Raw genomic sequence first — 22,455 nt, 5'->3', positions numbered from 1 at the left:
ATCGCAAAAAACTGTCATTATTCCCAAATCTATTTATATATCACTTTATTAAATTTCAGCATTTGGATTTAAATTCCAGAAAATTTTGGCTTTTGTAAGTCCAAAGAAGACAACAATGGCTAACAGCTACAATCTCCTCCTCTTCCTCCAATTTTAAAATCTGTTTTTCCGCTGAAATGTATTATAAATTGTGTCTACAATCATTCAGAAATACAGATAAAAGATGGCAGGACTTGCTGAATTAGTTTATATACACACATTTAATATTTCAAACAGTCAATGAGTATCTGAACTGTTCAAAAGATGGAAGGTACAACAATATGAATAAAAACAGCAGGTAGGAAAAAAAGGAAGATGGAAAAAGAGGAGAAGGAATGATTGCATCTAAATACAAAACCATTTTTCTAAATGATGCTAAGGGAAAGAATATGAACTACTGTAGGAAGAATGAAATATTTATATTATAGAATTGTTCTAAATAAACAATGGGTTTGAAGTATAAGAAGAGTGATTTATTAAAGCTGAGATTTATTTTATTTATTTATTAATAATTAAAACTAAAAAAAAAAAAGCAAAAATCTGATACCATAATAAATCTAGAGGATGGAACAACAACCAGTATTTACTGTCACTTGTGGAACAGGAGGCAAAAACTCTGCAGGTGGTTCTTGGTAATGGCCATCCAGATAGACTCGTATGACGTGGATCCAGAATTCATTTCTATTAGGGTTATTATAAGTAAAGCTTGCTTCCACTCCTTGCCAAGCTTCCATTCCAGTATAAAGTCTCAGTGCTAGTGTCTCAACGCTCAAAACCCTAGCACCTATAAGAGCAATTTATTTAATTATAATTAGGGATATATATTAATCATACTTTATCATACTTAAACGAAATTGATTTTTAATCTATAACAAATACATGCAATCACAATTAGAAGATAAATTTGAATTTGTCGAAATCATTATCTTCATTTTATGGTTTACACATTCCCTGACCTCCTAATGTGGAATGGACCAGAAAAGATCCCCCTTTAGCTAGTATTTTCACTTTCTGAGAAAGTCACGGCTTTGATACCCATAGTATTGGTATCAATGATATGGTACACTAAGGTTCCCAAAAGGACTACAGCTTTCCTTCTTAAAACTGTCCAACGTTACTGCAGAACTATAATTTTTTTGATTTTTCAGGTTATTTGATACAATAAGTGACATATGCAACCGCAGAAAAAGAAAGGTGCTGAATAATTTTATTTTCTAATCAATGAAAATTAAGAAAACTTCTTACAGATAGGTTCAACTTAAAGACACACACCATTACCTGAAAAAGTTCTGTGTAAGCTGCCAATCTCTTTTTAACTAATATAGCATCACCAGAAAAGTTGAATCCACTACAGATTTAAAAATCTGAAACATTACCAGGGCAAGTGTTTTGAAGCATACTGGCATTTCATGAGTTAACAGGTAGTCTCTATTGGTAAATGCATGTAGAACTATGAATAAGTGAACAATATATTTTATGTAAGCAAAAAGCCAAGTGGCATATGGAATTAAAAATTCCATTTAAATATAAAATGACAGCTGTGTACGTTCAATCCCTAGAAATGAGTCACATTTACTCTACAGTAATATAGGGTTGCAGGACACTGTTTGATTTCAGTCATGGGAAGAGAGCTTTGGCTCATGTTCACAGTCTCTCGCTGGAACAGTGTATTATTATATTTGATTTCAAGTACTGTGTTGAAATAATCCTGCAATCCTATGGAGATTGAAGTAACGTATAATGGTCATTACATATTTAATTGAAGTTTTACTTTATAAACCACTTAGCTGTTCACTTAGACAAAATACATTATTCACAGTTCAGTACACATTTTCTAATAGAAATTGCCATTCAGCTGAGAGAAGCCAGTATGCTTCAAAACAGATGTCCTTACACTGTTTAAGATTTTTAAATGCAGAATGTCCAAAAACCTCATTTACACAACTAAAACATTACTGTGTGAATAGGGATACATGATATAAACATCCACTTCCTGATGACAGAGGATACCTTAAAATTTCAATTATTATTCAATATGGGCACACTTATTTACTCTGCAGAGATCCCACCTATAATCCAATTTCTCTCATATTCAGCAAAACATATCCCTGCCAACATGACTGACTGCTTCACAAATGCATTGTTTAAGTCCCATAATGGCTGCAGGCATAGGTGGAAAACATAGTCTTTCACTAACCCCTAGAGAACAAAATCTAAAGGAGTCAGATAATAGGATGGTGGGACCACAAAAATCAGTCCCCTCTTCCAAATAACTTCTCAGGAAACATTGTGTTCAGGTATGCACAAGCTTCCTTGTGGCAATAATGTGGTGGAGTGCCATCCTGTTGGAAAATCAAGTCACCATCATTTTCATCCTGCATTTGAGGCATAGAGAAATTCTGCAACATGCCCAAACACATTTTCCTGCAATGCAACTTCTTCAAAGAAAGGTCTGTACATGTTTTAACAACGCATTATGAAAAGGACAGTTATCTTTGAACTATTGTGCAAGTATTCCAAAATTTTCTGTGGCTTTTCTGTGCCCTGTATTCTCACAGTCTACTTGCTTGCAACCCACTGGAATGAAATAGTGCACTCATCACTAAAGATGAGCCATTCCAGAAAATTGCCACTATGTGAGCATAAGCCAAAACATTTAAAACAAAATTCCATCCAGTTGGTTTTAACATCAATTGACAGTTTTTCCCAGGCTGTAATTTGTACAGTTTCATCCACAGATAACAATGCAATACATTACACTGACCTGATGTGTTAGGCTCACAAATGGCACGTCATGTGGATATCTCTGGACTTTGCATAAAACTTCCACTTCCTTGAATGAGCTCCACTGCACCTTTATACTGACATTTGTTGGGCCATCACCTCAGCCAGAATGACTGCACAAATGAGAATCCTTTATGAATTTTCCATACCACTGTAAATAAGTCAACTCAGTGGCTTATTTTTAAGCCGTGTTCAAAATTTATGCATAACAGTGGTGGCAGACTGTAGCTTGTTGAACCGAAGTATGCACTATGTCTTCTTGGGATTGGTGAATTCTGCCATGATTACAGTTTTGCAATTATGCTGCCATCTACTGCAGTGCACACATTTTTGGGTTGGCAAATAAAAACTTGTATCCTCTATTACCTGAAAACTGCTTCAGGTTAATACCATGCATCATATTCACACAATAACATTTTAGTTTGTAAAGGAGACTCACATATAGTGGATTCTATTTTTCTGATGATCTATATCAGTGTTTCCCAACCTTTTTCGAGTTGCAACCCCCTTTTATAATAGCCAAGTAACCTGCGACCCCCCGCCACATTTGCATAAAAAGGCATTTTTAATAGGGTAAAGAAAACACATTAAAAATAGATTTTTCAGAACATAATTCTAACCTAATATTTAATGTGATGGTTGTACTTGCATCTGGGCAACCAGCTTCAAAATTCGCAGCTGAGCGTTTGTTAATGTCAACCTCATGTCATCCTCAACATTCAGTCTGTTTCTTGCCTTTGTTATATGAAGAAGCTTTGAAAATCCATTCTCGCAGAGATATGTAGAGGCAAATGGAAGTAAAACTCAAAAGGCAAGCATGGTGACATTTGGATATGATTGATACATAGCACACCAGAACTGAGTCTGCAATTTTTCATAAAACAAATTCCGTGCCGAGAAATCGTTCCGCAGATCCAAGAATTCATCCTGTACTTCATCGGGAATGCTGGCTACATTCAGGGAAGCAAAGAATGGGTTTCGTACCGGTGCAGCTTCTTTTGCAAGCTCAGGGAAGTACTGCCGAAATTGCTTTTCAAGGGATTCAAGGTGTCCAGTAATCTCCTCCTTCAGATTCTCATTCAGTTCACTTTCAGATTCCTCTACCACACTGCAGTTTTTCCAAACATGGCAATGTTTCCAAGATTTACTTTCCAACACCAGTTTTGCAGCTTGGATACAAATGCCTGAAGATTGTCTTGAAATTGGATAATGTGTGTTTCCTTTCCCTGAAGTTTCAGGTTCAGCTTATTTAGCTGGTTTAAAATGTCTGCTAAGTAAGCAACTCTTTTCTTCCAAGCTTCATCATTAAAGTAAGCCACAAGATCATGTTTCCCTTGCACTTCCAGGAACAATTTGATTTCATCTTTCAACTCAAAGACACAATTGACATTTCCTTTTGACAACCAGCGTACAGCAATGTAGAAAAGAAGAACCTCATGATCAGAATTCATGTCTTTACAGAGTTCTTTAAACAGACGGGTGTTGAGGGCTCCAGATTTGACGTAATTCACAATTTTGATAAGAGAATCAAGTACCTCTTGCAGAGGAGCTGGAAGAGTCTTACTGGCAAGAGTATATCGGTGAATGCCCTTTGCTTGGGGAGCAAGTTCTTTCACTTTTGTCTGAAAGCCCGATTTGACCCTAGCATAGCTCCATCTGTACAAACTCCACAGACATTTTTCTACTGTAGTCCTCCAATTTCAAAAAAGGTATTCATCTTCTCCATAATTTCTTCACCTTTTGTAGTAGTTTCAAGTGCACTACAAAACAGGAACTCTTCTTTGATGTCATCTGAATGAATATATATCACGAAGACAAGCAACTGAGAACACGAACTTACGTCCGTTGATTTCATTCAAAACCTGCTCTTTCACATCTATTGACATATATGAAATGCACCTCTGAATAGTGTTATTGGACAGAGATATTTGTCACATCTTTATCTCACTGGCTTCTCCAAGAATTAACTTCACCATCATCAATATGCAGAGTTCAATGACATTTCTCCAATCGTGTAAGGTTTTTTTTGCTTGGCAATTTCCAATGTGACTTCATATGATGTTTGCACTGCTGCTGTGCTCTGTTGCTGAAAACATCCTTTAGAATCAAGTCTCTGACATCTGAGACCCGTTTCATGGTGTCGAAAGAACTCCAAATCCTTCTTAGTATGTTTTGAATGCTTTATCTCTAAGTGACGTTTCAGTTTTGAAAGTTTCATAGATTCAGAACTGAGGACGACATTGCACAAAATTCATTGTGGCTTTTCTATGCCATTGCTGATCAAGGTGCTAAAGCCAAATTTTAGATAGTCTTCTGAATATTTAGGTTTTTTTCTCCATGGGTACAGATTTAACACGGACTGATGATGACCTACTGACACTCGTTAGATTTTAGAAAGTGCAAGCAGTAGCTAACCCGCACTTAACAGCAAGTGGCTGGTTTCTATCATGGTGCAAACTAAAGGTAGTTGACTATTGGCGAACTAAGTCGTGCCAGTTTTCATTAGAAGGCCCATCGCAGACATTATTGAATTACATCATTGCAAACATGGCATCATCAGCAAAACATACAGGGTGATCTTCAACTGCGTTAAGAGAGCAACTCACCTTTATTCGACGGTCCGTGTTCAACAGCCTTATTCACACATCGAGAGACCGATAAAAATGAATTTTGATATTGAATTTTGCAACATAGTGAATATTTTTTTCAGGTTACTATTTGTAAATAATTAAAATAATATAAAATGTTTAATATGTATGAACACGGTGGGCTTTTAATATTTTTTAAGTATCCGCTGAGGTGGACCTTAAGTCACTTCCTTTCATTTATCAAAAATCAGTGTTACAACCACTAGTAGAATATTGCAGTGTAGCCATATGCCATATTGAAATAAACAAGTACTGAAAACCTTCATGGTTAAATTTCCTATAAAAATAATTGCAACTAAAAATAACTACAGCGACCCCCCAGAAAACACTATGTGACCCCATTGGGGGTTACGACCCACAGGTTGGGAACCCGAGATCTATATATTTAAAAATATATTAGCAACTTAGCAGAACCATGCATAATGGTATTTGTCTCTAAGTTGAACATAAGCGCAAGCTTTGGTGGTCAGAAACTTCATCCTCAATGTTTATTGGAACAAAGATCTTCTGAGATCAAAACTTAATGCAATCAGCATAAGATTTTTATTTGATTTCAACTGATGCATTGAAATATAACCCCACAACCTTATATTACTTTAAACAGCTTTTTAAAGAATACCAAAAGTGTCTTTTAGAAATTAATTAATCGTATCATTAAAATTTAATGATAAGCTAAATTAATTTTATCTTAAAAATCATTTGATGATTTTTACATATTGGATCATTTTTATCATAATTATACTTGGGTTGTTAATAAGTGTAGATAACAGCGTATATGATTAATGCATTAACATATGTAAAGCATTATCACATATTATTCAAGTTGCTGCCTGTGGTCATCAATCAGTCAAACAAAACTATTAGCAACATTTAAGTTATCATTTATACCACTATAAAATGTAATGGCATGTATTCATAAAATATAAGAATTATTACATAAAATTAAAAATTAATATAATATAATATTATGATAAAATATTTGTATTAAAAATATAATTATTTTTCTGTACAGTGATGTCAAGCAAGATTCAGATGTTTATATATTTCCATGAGGAGTGTCAAAAAAGATAAAATTTTTAAAAATACGTACGAACAGCATTGATCCAGGCCTCTACCCTTTTTTTGGTTGCTGTTAAACCTTCAAATTCTGGCATCAGAAAGCCAGAAGTTAACTGTTGTGGAACAAATGTTTTGCAACTTAAGTGGAGAGATGGTGAAGGCAAATTGGTCATTTCAGAGACTTTGACATATCCAAAGCGGAGAATACGAGCATAACATGTAGTGATATTTGCACTTTCAACATAATACATTCGTTGTGGATCAATCACAAACCCTGAAAAAGAGAGAAATTAAGACAATAAAATTAATATAAATTATATTTCCATGATTTCATTTCATATGTTCCACTAAAATCATCCAGAGATTTTAGAAACATGTGCATTATTATTATTACCCGCAGTGGTAATGATTTTTTAAAACAAAGAATGTAAAAAATTTTTGCTATGTTTATAATCATTATGTTTATTTAACTCAGGAAATTTATATATTATGTGATGTTAAGTTTATTTTTGAAACATCAAACTTTTATGCTATACTCTCAGGATATTCTAAATTCCAGTTTTATAATTTTTATCTTTCAAATCTTTCATTTAAGCTTAAGTGATCCACTGTTCCATTTAAATAAAAAAAAAAAATGCAGGTCTCTCATTAAAAAATTTCTTGTGTCTCCATACACCACTAAATCATTTTCCCTTGAGTTTTCATCCCTTCAAACCACGCACATAAGGCAACTGTCTCGGTCACCAGACTCTCACCGTGGTACTCATTTCAGAAAAAAAAAAAAAAAAAAAAAATCACATTTGGTCTAAGATTAGTTTCCAGTGCAAACCATACAGTTGGGTCTCTAGACTGGAATCATCTCTCCACTCATGTTGTAAATTATAACCTCATTATAACCTCACACTGTAAATTAAAAAAAAAAAAAAAAAAAAAATTAAATATTACATTTTTGCAATAAATAAAAGGTGTGGCATATTAATACATTCTGAGAAATGCATGAAAATTAATTATAATTCATATTCGAACCATACACATTAAGGAAATTGAAATAATAACATCTTAGTTATTTTACTTATATTTTTTCATCTTCTTTATTTTAACTCCTTTTTCTCTCACTCTTTATATTTGGTCGTCTAAGTGGTCCATATGGATTGGCCCCCCCTGATAATAACAATAATAAAGCTGAATTTGGAAATTACAGAGGAATTTCACTCCTTAGTACACCAGTTAAAATACTATGCAAGTATTTTAAAATATATATAGAGGGTCAGAAATATTGTTGAATGTAACCCTGGGGAAAAAAGTGTTTTAGGTGAAACATGGGATGGTAAGATTAAATATTACTACCAAGACACAATCAAAATCAAGACTTTAAAAGTTCTTTACTTCATGGGTTATTTCAATTAAGAGTTAACTAAAAATTATTACAATATTACAACCTGATTATTACCTTTGTTAACAACATCACATTCTGGAACCTCTGCCAGCCCTTGGTTACATGCATAACCAAGGATTGATTATATGATATCAAAAAATAATTTTGATATCATATACTTGGATTTCAGGAAAGCTTTTTACACTGTTGGGCATGGAAGACTACTGTACAAATTGGAGCAGAATTGTATTAAGGGTAATGGATAAATGGGTAATGCTACAATGGATAAAAGGATGGTTGAGTGGGAAAAGACAGAGGGTGGTAATCAATGGGTGCTGCTCTTCGTGGACTTGATATTGATGAAGGTATATCAGGCTTAGTATTGAAGTTTGCAGATGATACAAAGGTTGGCAGAGCTGTTAACGACAGTAATGGCAGTGTGTTCCTGCAACAGGATCTAGAAAATTTGGGCAGATGGGCTGAGAAGTGGCAACTGAAGTTTAACATTGAAAAATGCAAAGTACTGCATATGGGTTGAAATAACCCCAGAGAAACGTACCAACTGTGTGGTACTACACTTAAGGTGGTAGAAAATGAAAAAGACCTGGGAGTAATTGTGCAGTCAGATATGAAGTTTTCTGAGCAATGCAGACAGGCTGCCAGGGCAGATCATGGGGTGTTGTCAATGATGTACAGGAATTTTGATAGCAGGGAAAAGGAGGTAATTGTCCCTCTGTATAAGGCAATGGTCAGGCCATGCCTTGAGTACTGCGTGCAGGTCTGGAGGCCTCATTTTAGGAAGGATGTAGATTTGCTTGAGCATGTACAGAGAAGGGCAACAAAATTGGTGAGGGGAATGAAAGGATCCTCTTACCAGGAGAGGCTTAAGTTCTACAAATTGCAGCAGCTGGAGACTAGGCACCTTCGAGGTGATCTGATTGAGATGTATAAGGCCTTGAATGGGTTGAGCACGCTGAATTCTGATGGGATTCTTCCACTTGTTCAGGTTACAAACCTAAGGGGGCATAAATTGAAATTGAGGAAGGACAGATGTAGAATAGATGTGTGGAAATTTGCCTTTAGCCAGCGGGTGGTTAATTGCTGGAACAAACTTCCATCTGTCATTGTGGAAGTTGATAGGTTAAATAAATTTAAGGAGGAACTGGACAAACATTTAGAGGGGATTGTTTTTTTTTTTTTTTTTTGGCTGATGCTGCATAAGCTCATACACTTGCTTTCTTGCATCACATGCCACTATTACTACTACTATAACTAATCTCAATGATCAGAATATTCAGGAAACTAATAAAATGGAAGGTAACATCATAAGAGAGTAACAGATCCCTTAATGGTCAATTCTGTACAAATCTTAAATCTGCCCAATCATAAGTTATTGTTCTTATATTTGGAAAAGTACTCAAAACCTCTCTAATAATCGGCAACACTTTCCAAAAGATTGATTTGATATTTATTAGTTAAAGCGATTCCAGCCAACCAATGGCAACCCCATACTTTCCAAAAGAGAGCTACTCTTTACTTAGTCCATCAAACTTTCCTGGATAACCAAGTGACTCAGACATATATATTTTTTTTTTTGGTAGTTGTTGGCGCATAGGCTTCTGTGGTCATAATGCACCTCCCAAGGTTTTTGCAGTACTTTGATCCAAGCCCGAGGCGGGAATCGAGCCCGCGACCTTTGGGTTGCCAGGCAGACACTTTACCCACCCGGCTAGCCCGGTCAGCCTCAGACATATATATATATATAAAATGAAGACATATGATCCATACAAGTTAGCTGTTTTCATCATGGCACAAAGAGCCAAGCTGAGTGAATTCAAAGAGTGTTGAGTGCTTTCTCTAACAAACTTACTCCATCACCTGTGAGACAAATGCTCAGTTTCTGCTATATGTCTAATTGCACAGGTATCTGTGCAAGTATGGCTTTCTGAAGTCACACCTATAATTCCCCCCCCCCAAAAAAAACAAAATCAATCAGAATACATGCACCAAGCAACCATTTTCAGCCTCAAACTGAACTCAAAAGACTAATATTTCCTCTTCTCCATTAATTTTTTCTACTTCCATTCTGGCACAAAGAGCAGAGCTGATTAACTTCGAGAGGATGTTATTGTCGGATATAACATTGCTTTCTAATTGATTCATGCAACTACTGACAGCCTACACTATCTAAAGTCCCATGATATTATCTTGAAATGGAAATGTGACAGTAATACCACTGTCCAGCAATGTACTCATTTCATGTGACCCGATTGCCATACTACTCAGAAGACCAGTATATGAAAATCTTGTTACACAATCTTGCGGAACATTAACCAGGAGCTTAAGGAGTCAACAGGGGTTTGACATCTCTCTCTATACACACACTATGTCTAGAGCTCTGTGGCCTTGATTTTAATACGAAAATGGCAACACACAAGCCAGAAATTACCAACTGCAATCAGCAATCTCACCATGCATGGTACAATGAACATCAAAATTGGTCTACAGAGCAGTGTAAATCAATTTAATGGAGTGATGAACCTTGTTACATCCTATACCAATCAGCAGTTGCATGTGGAGAATGCTAATGGAATGCATTGTACCAATAATGGAGTTCAAGGAGGTAAAGTTATGGTGTGCAGTTCTTTCTCATAGTGTGGCATGGGACCTTTGGTGGTTGTGCAGGGCACTACAAATGCTGACACTTACTTTAATTCAATTTTTCCTATAATGTGACAGTTCCTTAGTACAGACCATGTTTGTTTCAACAGGATAACATCCCATGCCATACTGCTGGTGCTGATTGAAAAAGGTTCATGGACATGAACATATAAAAGTTGGAATGGCTGTCAGGAACCTGTTTTAACCCTTTAGAACACCCTATGGAATGAATTAGAACATCATGTAGGGGCCAGACAAACATGTCTCACAATGGTAGCTCAACTAGTCAGTGTTCTGCAGGAAGAATGGAGGACTATAGCTGTTGTAGTCTATTGTTCATTGGTGGATTGGTGGAAAAGCTACTCAGGAGGTTGGAATATCTTCAATGCAACCACCCACCCACAACCTGAAGTGAGAGCCAGTGGTGACAACACGAAACTGTATACATATAATTTTTGAGGGTAGTGTATGTACATCATATTGTCACATCAATAAGCAAGAATTTCAGGCAAGCTGGTCTTTAAATTCATACTTGGTGCCAGCATCGTTTTTATTTTTTTAACAGTATGTTACATTCTGCAATACTATTATTTTCTTATTCTGGAATACCAGAATTTGAAACACTACATTGGATATTGAATGCTTTCAAAGAAAAGTTGCAGTGATAAACTTAAGGTGTTAGAAATTATAACATCTACATATAAAAATATAGTCATTATCTAGATAACAAAATAATAAGATGAATTAATTCACAAAGAATCCTTCTGACATTAATCAATTATTCAGTAAAAAAATTAATTAATTAATTAAAAAAAAATTACAAATCTGAAGTTTTGGTTTTGTACAGAATTTTAACAATGTTGTAACCAAAACTTTTGTAATATTGCTTGAAAGAAAAATTTTAGGCTTGATTTAATGGTTAAAATGCATATTTCAATGGGAGCATTATGGAATTAAGAGAGAGTTGCTGCTATGGATAAAAAGAGGTTGAGTGAGAGAAGACAGGATGGTAATCAATGGACAATGCTCGACATGGACAAATGTTATTAGTGCAGTCCCCCAGGGTTCAATGTTTGGACCATTGTTGTTTTCTATATTTATCAATGATATTGATGAAGGTATAACAGGCTTAATGACCAAGTTTGCAGACGATACAAAGATTGGAAGGTTTTTAATGATAGTAATGATGGTATGCGGCTGCAACTGGATCTAGAAAAGTTGGGCAGATGGGCTCAGAGGTGGCAACTGAAGTTTTACATTGAGAAATGCAAAGTAGTGCATATGAGTAGCAGTAACCCCAGAGTTACCTACCAACTCTGCAGTACTACACTCAGAGTAGTGCAGAATGAAAAAAACCTGGGATAATTGTGCCATCAGATATGAAGTTTGCAAAGCAGTACAGACAGAGCAGCTCATGGGGCTGCTCAATGATATACAGGAACTTTGCTAGCAGGGATAAGGAGGTGATTATCCCTTTGCATAAGGTGATGGTCAGGCAGCAGTTGTAATTTTGCCAAGAGTTTTAATATTAGCAAAATGAGGTAACAAAGCAAGGTACCTAGTCTTTAGACGTTACAATTTGAAGAAGTGAAGCCTTTCAAGGTAAGAGCACCAGTTTGGTTGCTCTTCTCTGCATCCTTTCCACCAGATCTACATGAATTTCTCAACTTAATTTCTGCCTTCTCATGTATGTAGTCTCAGCAAATGGAAGAATGCCATTAAGCTTACTCAATCCAGTCAAGGCTTTAAACACCTCAATCAGATCTCCCTGCAGGTGCCTAGTCTTGAGACGCTGCAATTTGCAGAAGTGAAGCCTTTCAAGGTAAGAGCACCAATTTGTTCCCTTCACCAGTTTGGTTGCCCTTCTCTGCATCTATTCCACCAGATCTAAATCCTTCATAAAGTGAGGCCTCCAGAACTGTGTACAGTTCTCAAGGTGTAGCCTAACTATAGCCTTATACAAAGGGATAATCACCTCATTATCCCTGCTAGCAAAGTTTCTGTATATCATTGACAAAATGCAATGAGCTGTCAATGATATACAGGAAGCAAGTCTACACTGCCCAGAGAATTTCATGTCTGACTGCACAATTACCCCCAGGTCTTTTTCATTCTCCACCACCTTGAGTGTAGTACCCCACACTTGATAAGTTACTGCTACCCATAAGCAGTACTTGCATTTGTCAATGTTAAAATTTGACTGCCATTTCTCAGCCCATCAACTCAATTTTTCTAGATCTTGTTGCAGTAGCTCGCCCTGATGACTGTCGTTAACCACCCTGCCAACCTTTGCATCATCTACAAACTTAGACATTAACCCTGATATACCTTCATCAATATCACTGATAAATTTTGAAAGAAGAGTGGACCCAGCACAGAACTCCACTAATAACATTAGTCCACGAAGAGCAATGCCCATTGATAATCACTCTCTGCCTTCTTCCTCATAACTATCCATTTATCCACAGCAGTAAGTTTCTCTTAATGGCACATTGCTCCAGTTTGTACAGCAGTCTTTTACTTGCAACCGGATCAAAGGCCTTCCTGAAATCCAAGTATATGTGTCAAAATTATTTTTTCTATCCAGTTCCTTCATCACTGCATCATAGTAGTAGCAGTAGTGGCATGTGATGCAAGAAAGCAAGTGTATGAGCTTATGCCGCATCAGCCAAAAAAAAAAAAAAAATCGCATCATTCCCTCCAAATGCCTGTCCAGTTCCTCCTTAAATATATTCAACCTATCAACTTATACAACGACAGATGGAAGTTTGTTCCAGCAATTAACCACCCACTGGCTAAAGGCAAATTTCTGCACATCTATTCTACATCTGTCTTTTCTTAATTTGAATTTATGCCCCCTTAGGTTCGTAATCTGAACAAGTGGAAGGATCCATCAGAATTCAGCGTGCTCAACCCATTCAAGACCTTATACACCTCAATTAGATCACAGCGCAGATACCTAGTCTCCAGCCACTGCAATTTGCAGAACTTAAGCTTCTCTTGGTAAGAGGATCCCTTCATTCCCCTCACCAATCTTGTTGCCCTTCTCTGTACACATTCAAGAAAATCTACATCCTTCCTAAAATGAGGCCTCCAGACCTCATTGGTTTAACTGATCACATTGGTTAAACAAGACCACCCCTTAATAAATCCATGATGTGATTGCAGTATAATTGAATGCCTGTCCAGATGGTCTTGCATTACTTCTTTAACCAGTGATTCCGTTATTTCACGAACAGACTTGGGGGGGCTCCCCAAAATCCAAGGATACTCACATAATTATGGCTAAATTTGCTTATCTCCTTTGCTGCCTCCCTTAACAGAATTGGATAGATTCCATCCACCACAGGTGCCTTTTTTTATGTCCATCTTCAACAGTTTTTACTCCACTTTCCTTTCAGTTATCAAAGATTCATTCAGCTCCTCATTAGAATTGGATAAATTTCTGCCATCCCCTTTCCTAAAGAATTCCTCGTGTAGATGCAAAATATGTATTCAATTTGTCTGCAACTTGAGCAGGATCATCAACAGTTAACCCACAGACATCAAATGGCCTAATGTGATTCAACCCTTCCCTTCTACTGTTAATATAAGTATAGAAGTCTTTGCTGTTTTCTTTGCATTCTTTTCCAGAGACTTTTCATAATCTTCCTTAGCTTGCCTAACCTACTTTGTGACTTGATTACAGACTAATTTATATCTATCGGTTTCTGTATCACCTGATAATTTATATGCATTCCATGCACTTTTCTTCTCTGCCACTTGTCTCAATAGTTCATCTGACATCCATTTAGGTCTAAGCCTTAAACAGTATTTCATATGAAAAGCCTGGTATCTTCTTTGTTTACTTTCTATTTATAATTTGCTGTAAATTAGCATTAGCAGAGGCATATGTGCAAGAAAGCAAGCTTATGCAGCATCAGCCAAAAAAAAAAACCACTCCCATTTCACCCCTCTGTTCTTTCCAAATACCTGGCCAGCCTAGCCTTAAATTTATTTAGGCTATCAACTTCCACAACAAAAGATGGAAGTGTGTTCCACCAACTAACTACCCACTGGCTAAAGGCAAACTTCTGCACATCTATCCTACAACTTTCTTTCCTCAATTTGAATTTATGACCTCTCAGGTGATTGTTCTGACAAAGAGGAAGAACCCCATCAGCACTGAGCATGCTCAGACCATTCAAGGCTTTATACATCTCAATCAGATCACCTCGCCCTAGTCTCCAGACACTGTAATCTGCAAAACTTCAGCCTTTCTTCGTAAGAGCAACCCTTTGTTCCATTCACTAATCTTGTTGCCCTTCTCTGTACTCATTCCAACAGCTCTAAATCCTTCTTAAAATGAGGTCTCCAGACCGGTATACAGTACTCAAGGTGTGGCCTGACCATTGCCTTATACAAGGGGATAATCACCTCCTTATCGCTTCTAGAAAAATTCCTGTATATTATTGACAAGACAACACAAGCTACTCTTGCGGACGGTCTGTACTGCTCAGAAAACTTAATATCTGCCTGCACAATTACCCCCAGGTCCTTTTCATTCTCTACCACTGTCAATGTAGTACCACAGAGTTGATACATTACCCTGGGGTTAGTGCTTCCCATATGTAGTACTTTACATTTGTCAATGTTAAACTTCATTTGCCACCTCTCAGCCCATCTGCTCAACTTTTCTAGATCCTGTTGCAGCAGAGTACTGTCATTAGTGTCCTTAACAACCCTGCCAACCTTCGTATCGTCTGCAAATTTGAACATTAAGCTTGATATACCATCATCAATATCATTTATAAATACAGAAAACAACAATGGACCCAACACTGAACCCTGAGGAACTCCACTAATAACATTAGTCCACGATGAGCAGTGTCCATTGATTACCACTCTGTCTTCTCCCACTCAACCATCCCTTTATCCATAGCAGAAATTTGCCTCCAATGCCACACTGCTCCAATTTGTGCAGCGGTCTTCCATGTGCAACAGTATCAAAAGCCTTTCTAAGATCCAAATATATGATATCAAAGTTATTCCCTGCATCCAGTTCCTTTGTGACCACATCATAGTATCCAATGAAATTGTTCAGGCAAGACTTTCCGTTAACAAAACTATGCTGTGTCCGAGCTATAACTGAAGTCTTGTCTAGATGATCCTGCAGTGCTTCTTTACCCAGTGCCTCCATTAATTTTCTGGAACAGAAGTTAAACTAACAGGTCTATAATTACTTGTGTTGCTCTGTGATCCTCCTTTGTGAATTGGGGTCACATTTGCACATCTCCAGTCCATGGGTATTTCCCCTAAGTCCAAGGAAGCTCTCGCAATTATGGCTAAGGGTTTGCTTACTTCCTTTGCTGCCTCCTTTAATATAACTGGATAGATCCCATCCACCCCAGGTGCCTTTTTTATGTTTATCTTCAACAATTTCTCCTCCACTTTCCTCTCGGTTATTACAAAATCATCTAGCTCAATGCCAGAGTTTAATTCACCTCTGACATTCCCCTCCCCGAATAACTCCTCATGAGTGAATGTAGATGCAAAATACTCATTCAGCTTGTTAGCCACCTGAGCAGGATCATCAACAATTGAACCATCAATGTCCAGTGGACCAATCTGATTCATCCCTTTTCTTCTAGAGTTTACATAGGTAAAGAACTTTTTTCTGTTTTTCTATGTATCCTTTGCCAAAGATTTCTCATAATCTTCTACCTTTGCAGCCTAATCTCCTTTGTGACTTGGTTACAGACCAGCTTATATCTATCATAGGCTTCTGTGTCACCCATTAATTTATATGTATCCCATGCATTTTTCTTCTCTGCCATATGTTTCATTGCCAACCGGGCGGGTAAAGTGCCTAACTAGCAACCCAAAGGTCGTGGGTTCGAATCCCGCCTCGGGCTTGGATCAAAGTGCTGAAGAAACCTTGGGAGGTGCATTATGGCCACAGAAGCCGATGCGCCAATAACTATCAAATTAAAAAAAAAAAAAATAATATGTTTCATTAGTTCATCTGACATCCATTTAGGCCTAAACCTTGAACACTATTTCTTAGTTATGTAAAGCCTAGTAGCTTCCAAGATAAATTCTTTGAATGACTCCCATTTTGAATTTGCTGTTGGTAACATCATCAGTTGGTCCCACCGTATAGAATTTAAATACCGTCTCAGACCATCGTAGTCACCTTTACGAAAGCAAAAATCCTTTCCTTTACCCTTGATAGTAGTTTCCTCTTTGAGTAAATCCCACTTCAGCACACTGTGATCACTGCCACCTAGTGGTTCCTTTATCTGCAGATTCTTAATGCATGAAGAATCACTACTGATAATCAAATCAAGAGTGTACAACTCCCTCTAGTTGCCTTCCGAACATGCTGTTGTAGAAAACAATCATCCAATAAATGCACAAAAGCCTTGCTAGTGTGTGAGTGACCAACTCACAAATTCCAGTCAATATCCGGGAAATTAAAATACCCCATTATAAGACTCTCTGATTTACTGGCTCACTCTATTTCCCTGTACAGTTTCTTATTATACTCATCAGTCATTAGGCCTGTAACCCACTGCTATTCTCAATTTTGATATCCCAATGCTTATGTCACATCAAACTGACTCGACACTGCACTATCCAGCGATGTCGACTGGCTGCACTTACTTGGAATTTATGTGTTTCTTATCTAATAGCATAATTCCTCCTCCCTTCCTATCCTGTCTATCCTTCCTGTACACATTGTACTCCCCAAATTCCAGTTCTGCATTCCTTATATCTGTGTGACACCATGTCTCTGGTATCCCAACAATATCTGCCTTTGATGTTTTGAGCAATACCTGAAATTTATTTACCAAACTCCTAGCATTGGTGTATACGCAAGTATATATGCACCTGTTCCTATTCTTAGCTACCCTAACACAACCCATGTGTTTACTTGTACCGCAATGACTCCCAGCAGTCTCTGAAATACCCTGCATCTGGTTTTCCAGGCTGTTGCTCATTCCAATAGAAGCAGTGCAAGAATCACTTTCTCCTCTGCCAGTGGCTACTGTTAATCTATTAGTCCTTGTATCCCCTCAAGCTAGCAGTTTTCCGACCCACATAACACTGGCTCGATAGCATCAGCAAATATTCTTGCACCCTTTCTATTTAAGTGTATCCCATCCCTGTAGAAGCAGTTTCTCCTGTTAACAAGTACAGACCAGGCTGAAAAAAATTCTACCCCTTGGGCCTTGCACAATCCTTCCAGGGCTGAATTGATTGACAAGGCTCTCATCATATACTCCCTCCTATCGTGTCTGGGCAGAATTGCCGACACTTTCAAATTCAATCCTAATTCACGGTTTTTTTCAACAGTGACTTGAACTTGTTAAGTAATTCCACCTGTCTCCCACTCTTAATATTATTAGTGCCAACATGTACAACAATATCACCTTTTGTGCCCTTAAAAGATGGTATCCATTACAACGTCATCAACCTTTGCCCCTGGCAGACATACCCTGGTCCTGTTCCACCTATCCTTTTTCATACCATGTTCCCCGTTTCCCTGACAATAGAGTTACCAACAACTACTAGTTCCTGTGGGACCAGCGCATTCTGCCCTGGGGGTTGCTGCTGTGTTGTGTGATGATCAAGTGCAAGCTCTGGGTCTGTTGGTAACATCATCAGTTGGTCCTGCTGCACAGAATTTAAAAACTGTCTGAGACCACTGTAGTCATCTTTACGAAAGCAAAAGCCTTTCCCTTTACCCTTGATAGTAGTTGTCTTTAATTAAATTCCATATTAGTACACTGCAATTTCTGCCACCCAGTGGGTCTTTTACTTGCAGATCTTAATGCATGAAGACTATGGAAGAAAAACTTACCAGAAAAATCATGTCGCATTTTTATCTCAACTGACTGTGCATTGCAAAATCTAATATTAGTCTGTTGTGCACACCACTGAGCTGCATTCACTAGAAGACGGGAAAAAGGCTCAAATTCAGGTAAGGATAGCATACCACCAGGAGATATCATCTGAGGGGTAAAATCAGCAAAACCTAAAAAAATAGAAATGCGTATCAAAAATAACTTTATAAAATACACATCAATTTGAAACGAATGTTTTAATTGGCATTTTAACCATGAGAAAATAAATACAGAGGAGAAATCAGATAAAGCAAGATAGTGATCTTGCTAAAAGTTTCTATAAGGAAGATACGTCCGCTGGTTGCATGTAGCGGGAATCGTGTCCTTGTAAATTTCTAAGAATAAAGAATTTTATTATTAATATATAATTATTAAACTGTTAATAAATTTCTGCTTTTAACATCATTTAGTTAGTTGTATTATAATTTCCCTCCCTTTCCTACAGCAGAAAGGGAGAGAAATAAAAACTTATGAATAGAAAATATTAGTGTAATACAAGGGGGAAGAGCCTTGTATTACACTAATATATATATATATATATATATTAATAGTTATATTAGTGATAAAAGGAAAGCAAGAAATAAAGCAAAGCAAGAAAGTTAAAAGACAATAACTAATATTTATGGGTTAATGCAGTTGCAAGCAATCATGCAATACACCCACAATGTCTACAGAATATCATTAGAAAAAGTAAATCAATCCAATAATAAGAATACCATCAAGGACTTAAGAAAACGCAAAAAAAAAAAAAAAAAAAAATTATTATTATTATTATCGCTTTTTACCGACAATCTAGATGACTTCAACTGGGGCCAACCACCCAGAATGAAGGCAAAAAACGATAAGAAGTTCTCTGTTTCTGTGATGATCAATATATGCTAAGTAATTTAAATCTAAACCAAATATAAACCAGTATAGGCCGAACATAAATCGAATATAAATAAATCGAATGAAGATAATTAATTAAGAAAAATTTTGAAATATTAGAATCAAAGGTAAGAAATATAAGTAAAATATAAAAATGTAAGCATATATTAATCATCGTTGACCCGACAGAGAACGTAATTTAAGGATTAAAACAAGATTAAATATATAATACATACTACATTTGACCGTATCTAGGACATAATGTAATAGTTGTCAAAATAATATGTGGTGCCCCCTATGTGATGGATACGGTAAAAATAAATAATTAAATTAAATTAACGCAAAGAGAAACATGCAGATAGTAAGAAGAAAAACTAAAGGAGTAGGAAAAATAGAACCTGAACTCCACAAAGGCGAAAAATAGTGGTATAGATAAGAAATAGTTTCTCCTACGTCCTCGGATTGCCCTAATAATTTCGGAGAAATAAAAATAAAGAGTGTAGGACAGCTTAAAGGCATTACAAGATATAAGTTGTGGCTCGGGTATGCCCGGGATCGCAAACCCGTTCCTATAGTAGGACCCTGAGCTGAATTTGCATGTTATCTCAGCGTGAATTTAAGTAAATTAAATGAATTTAACTATATGTATTAAAAAAAAAAAAAAAAAAAAAAAAAAAAATGATACACTGTAATTTGCAAGCCGGTGGGTACAAGTTTTCTACGCCGTAAGACACCAAGAATGCAAAGTGTATCCTATTTACATATATACATGGCACTAAATATAACGATTTTATTGAAAATTATATTGAAACGATAGGTTCAGAAAACAAATTTTTGAAATTAATTATGCTAATTGCTTTCCTGAAGTGATATTTCAGGTAAGCGATAGGGAAATTATTATTGATCAACCTGCCGTACAACGCTGTTAAGCCCGCTGAACAATTTTTATTACTATTGCAGATATAAGCAATCCTTAAACATTGCGATAAAATTATATTAGCATGCACTGATTTTGATACATTTGATTTCCAGTTTGTAAGGCTGACTACGTTAAAATTAAATGCATCTCTTTTATTATATACGTTTACGTCTATTTTATTATTATGTAATATTTCTATATGAAGATCCAAGTAATTTGCTATAGTATCGGAACTATTAGTTTTTTCCAACACAAGCTCCCCTGGATATAATCCACTGTAATCCTGGACAAAATGTGGACAATTAAAAACACATATATCATCTACGTATCTGTATATAAGTAGGTTATCTTGAAATTCTCTTTCTGTATAATACAGATAAAGGTTTGCGATTATGCTTGATGCTGGACTTCCCATAGGGGTGCCAGTGACTTGCAAATATAACGATGTTCCGTCATATACATAGTTATTAAAGATGCATAATTTTATTAGAGAATTCCAATAGGTTAAATCAACCTTTATAGCATTTTTATTTTCTAAATATAGTTTCTGGAGGACGACTTCTAAGTTATTAAGGTTAATGCTCGTAAATAGACTGTTAAAGTCAAAAGTTTGTATTTGATGAATATTATTATTTTTTAGAGCATTTATAATAGGTAAGTTATTATTTATTATAATAGTTTTATTTAAGTTATTTAATATACTTTTAAGTAACTTTTCTAACGTTTTTCCGGGAAATTTCGCATAACTATCTCTACATGATGTTATGAATCTAAAAGCAATTGGTGTTTTGTGAAATTTGGGTATGCAATATATAAATGGATATTTTAGGTTATTATACTTTAACTTTAATTTTTTATGCAATGCAATTAATTTTTTGATTATTATATTAGAAGAAGATGTTATCTGTTTATATGTACGGCTAGACTGTAGTTCATTTTTTATAATATCTATATAATATGATTTACATATGATTGCATAATTGCAAGCAGCTTTGTCAACGGGAGTTATTATAAAATGTTCATGTATATCTTTGAGCTGCCTATTTATTAATTTGGTATTATATAGATTATCCTGTACGAATTTCAATTGATTATATTTATTAGATATGATATTAAGCATTGTAAATAACCACATGTGATAAGCTTCAACCGGTATATTATGTTTGTATGCTGATCTTATGCAGTATTTTAGTAAATCTAGATATAACAATTTTTTAAAATTAGATTTATTAATAGGTGGATTAGGTCGAAATTTAAAACCCAGTGATAAAATATCTCTAAGTTCGGGATATGGGATTATATCTAAATTGCCGGTTATGATGTGATTATGGTTAGGATCCACGTATCTATGAAATGAAGGTTTGTGACAAACACATGTATCCTGTCCGATGTTAATATTGTGAAGGTTTGTAGCTATTGTTTTATAGTTACACGCTTTAAGACCAAATGGTTTAGAATATCTAAATCTGATATTAATATGTAAGTTATTAATAGGCAGCAAGTCATTACGTAAATTAATAGTTTTATGTATATCTAAATCATCCATCATTTTATTTTGAAAGTATAAGATGAGGACAGAGTTTTCAGGCTGCTTGCTAACATTCAAAATATTAATTCTGAATTTAAAAATATCCAATATAATGTGCATAAGGTGGGAGGATGCAAAGACGTAATCATTGGTTTTTCTATATAGTGCTTTGAGTACACTAAGTTTAATACTGAAAAGTGTGTTGTGAATTTTGCTAATATTTATAGGATCCGTATCCCACATTTTAAATAAATCTATAAAGTCTCCTAGATGTTCTCGGTTGCTTTTATACGTGTTGGATTTACTATATTTCCTATTGCGATTATCTTTACGAAGTTTGGCAATTTGAAACATATTATAAACACAAATATCTTTTAAATTATTCGTCATATATTTTTGATTAAATTTATTATTTAGACCGTATGGATATAGTGTTTTATATTGTAACATGCTAATTTCTTCTTGCAATAATCTTTCATTTGCGTTGTTAATTACGTTAAGTATTGAAATGAAAATATTACCAAAAGTATGTTTTTGGAAATGTCTGAATTCAATATCATGTTCCAGATTACCTGTTTTCTTACTGGATTTGTTATTATAAGTTTTAATATCGGAACGATGAAGGTTCATTCTGATATTTAGTTTATTGCTAGTTTGACCAATATATTTAACATTGCAAGTACGAC

The 22,455-nt window shown here is 35.8% G+C and overlaps 1 protein-coding gene across 1 annotated transcript in view; it reads right to left on the bottom strand.

Annotated features, from left to right (window-relative positions):
- Positions 1-574: 574 nt before the first annotated feature.
- The window catches only part of LOC150090152 (uncharacterized), a 55,831-nt gene continuing 33,950 nt past the window's right edge, over positions 575-22,455 (bottom strand). Inside the window, exons 5-7 of the mRNA XM_090368975.1 lie at positions 18,413-18,586; positions 6,562-6,804; positions 575-823 (exon numbers count right to left, since the gene is read on the bottom strand). Of these exons, the coding sequence (XP_090225101.1) occupies positions 597-823; positions 6,562-6,804; positions 18,413-18,586 (644 nt within the window). The 3' untranslated portion in view covers positions 575-596. The remainder of the gene's footprint in view (positions 824-6,561; positions 6,805-18,412; positions 18,587-22,455) is intronic.

The sequence above is a fragment of the Mastigoproctus giganteus genome, chromosome 2 (genome assembly GCF_048544385.1).
Source record: "Mastigoproctus giganteus isolate SK-2022 chromosome 2, ASM4854438v1, whole genome shotgun sequence".
Classification (NCBI taxonomy): domain Eukaryota; kingdom Metazoa; phylum Arthropoda; class Arachnida; order Uropygi; family Thelyphonidae; genus Mastigoproctus; species Mastigoproctus giganteus.
This window is presented reverse-complemented; position numbering and strand designations above follow the sequence as displayed.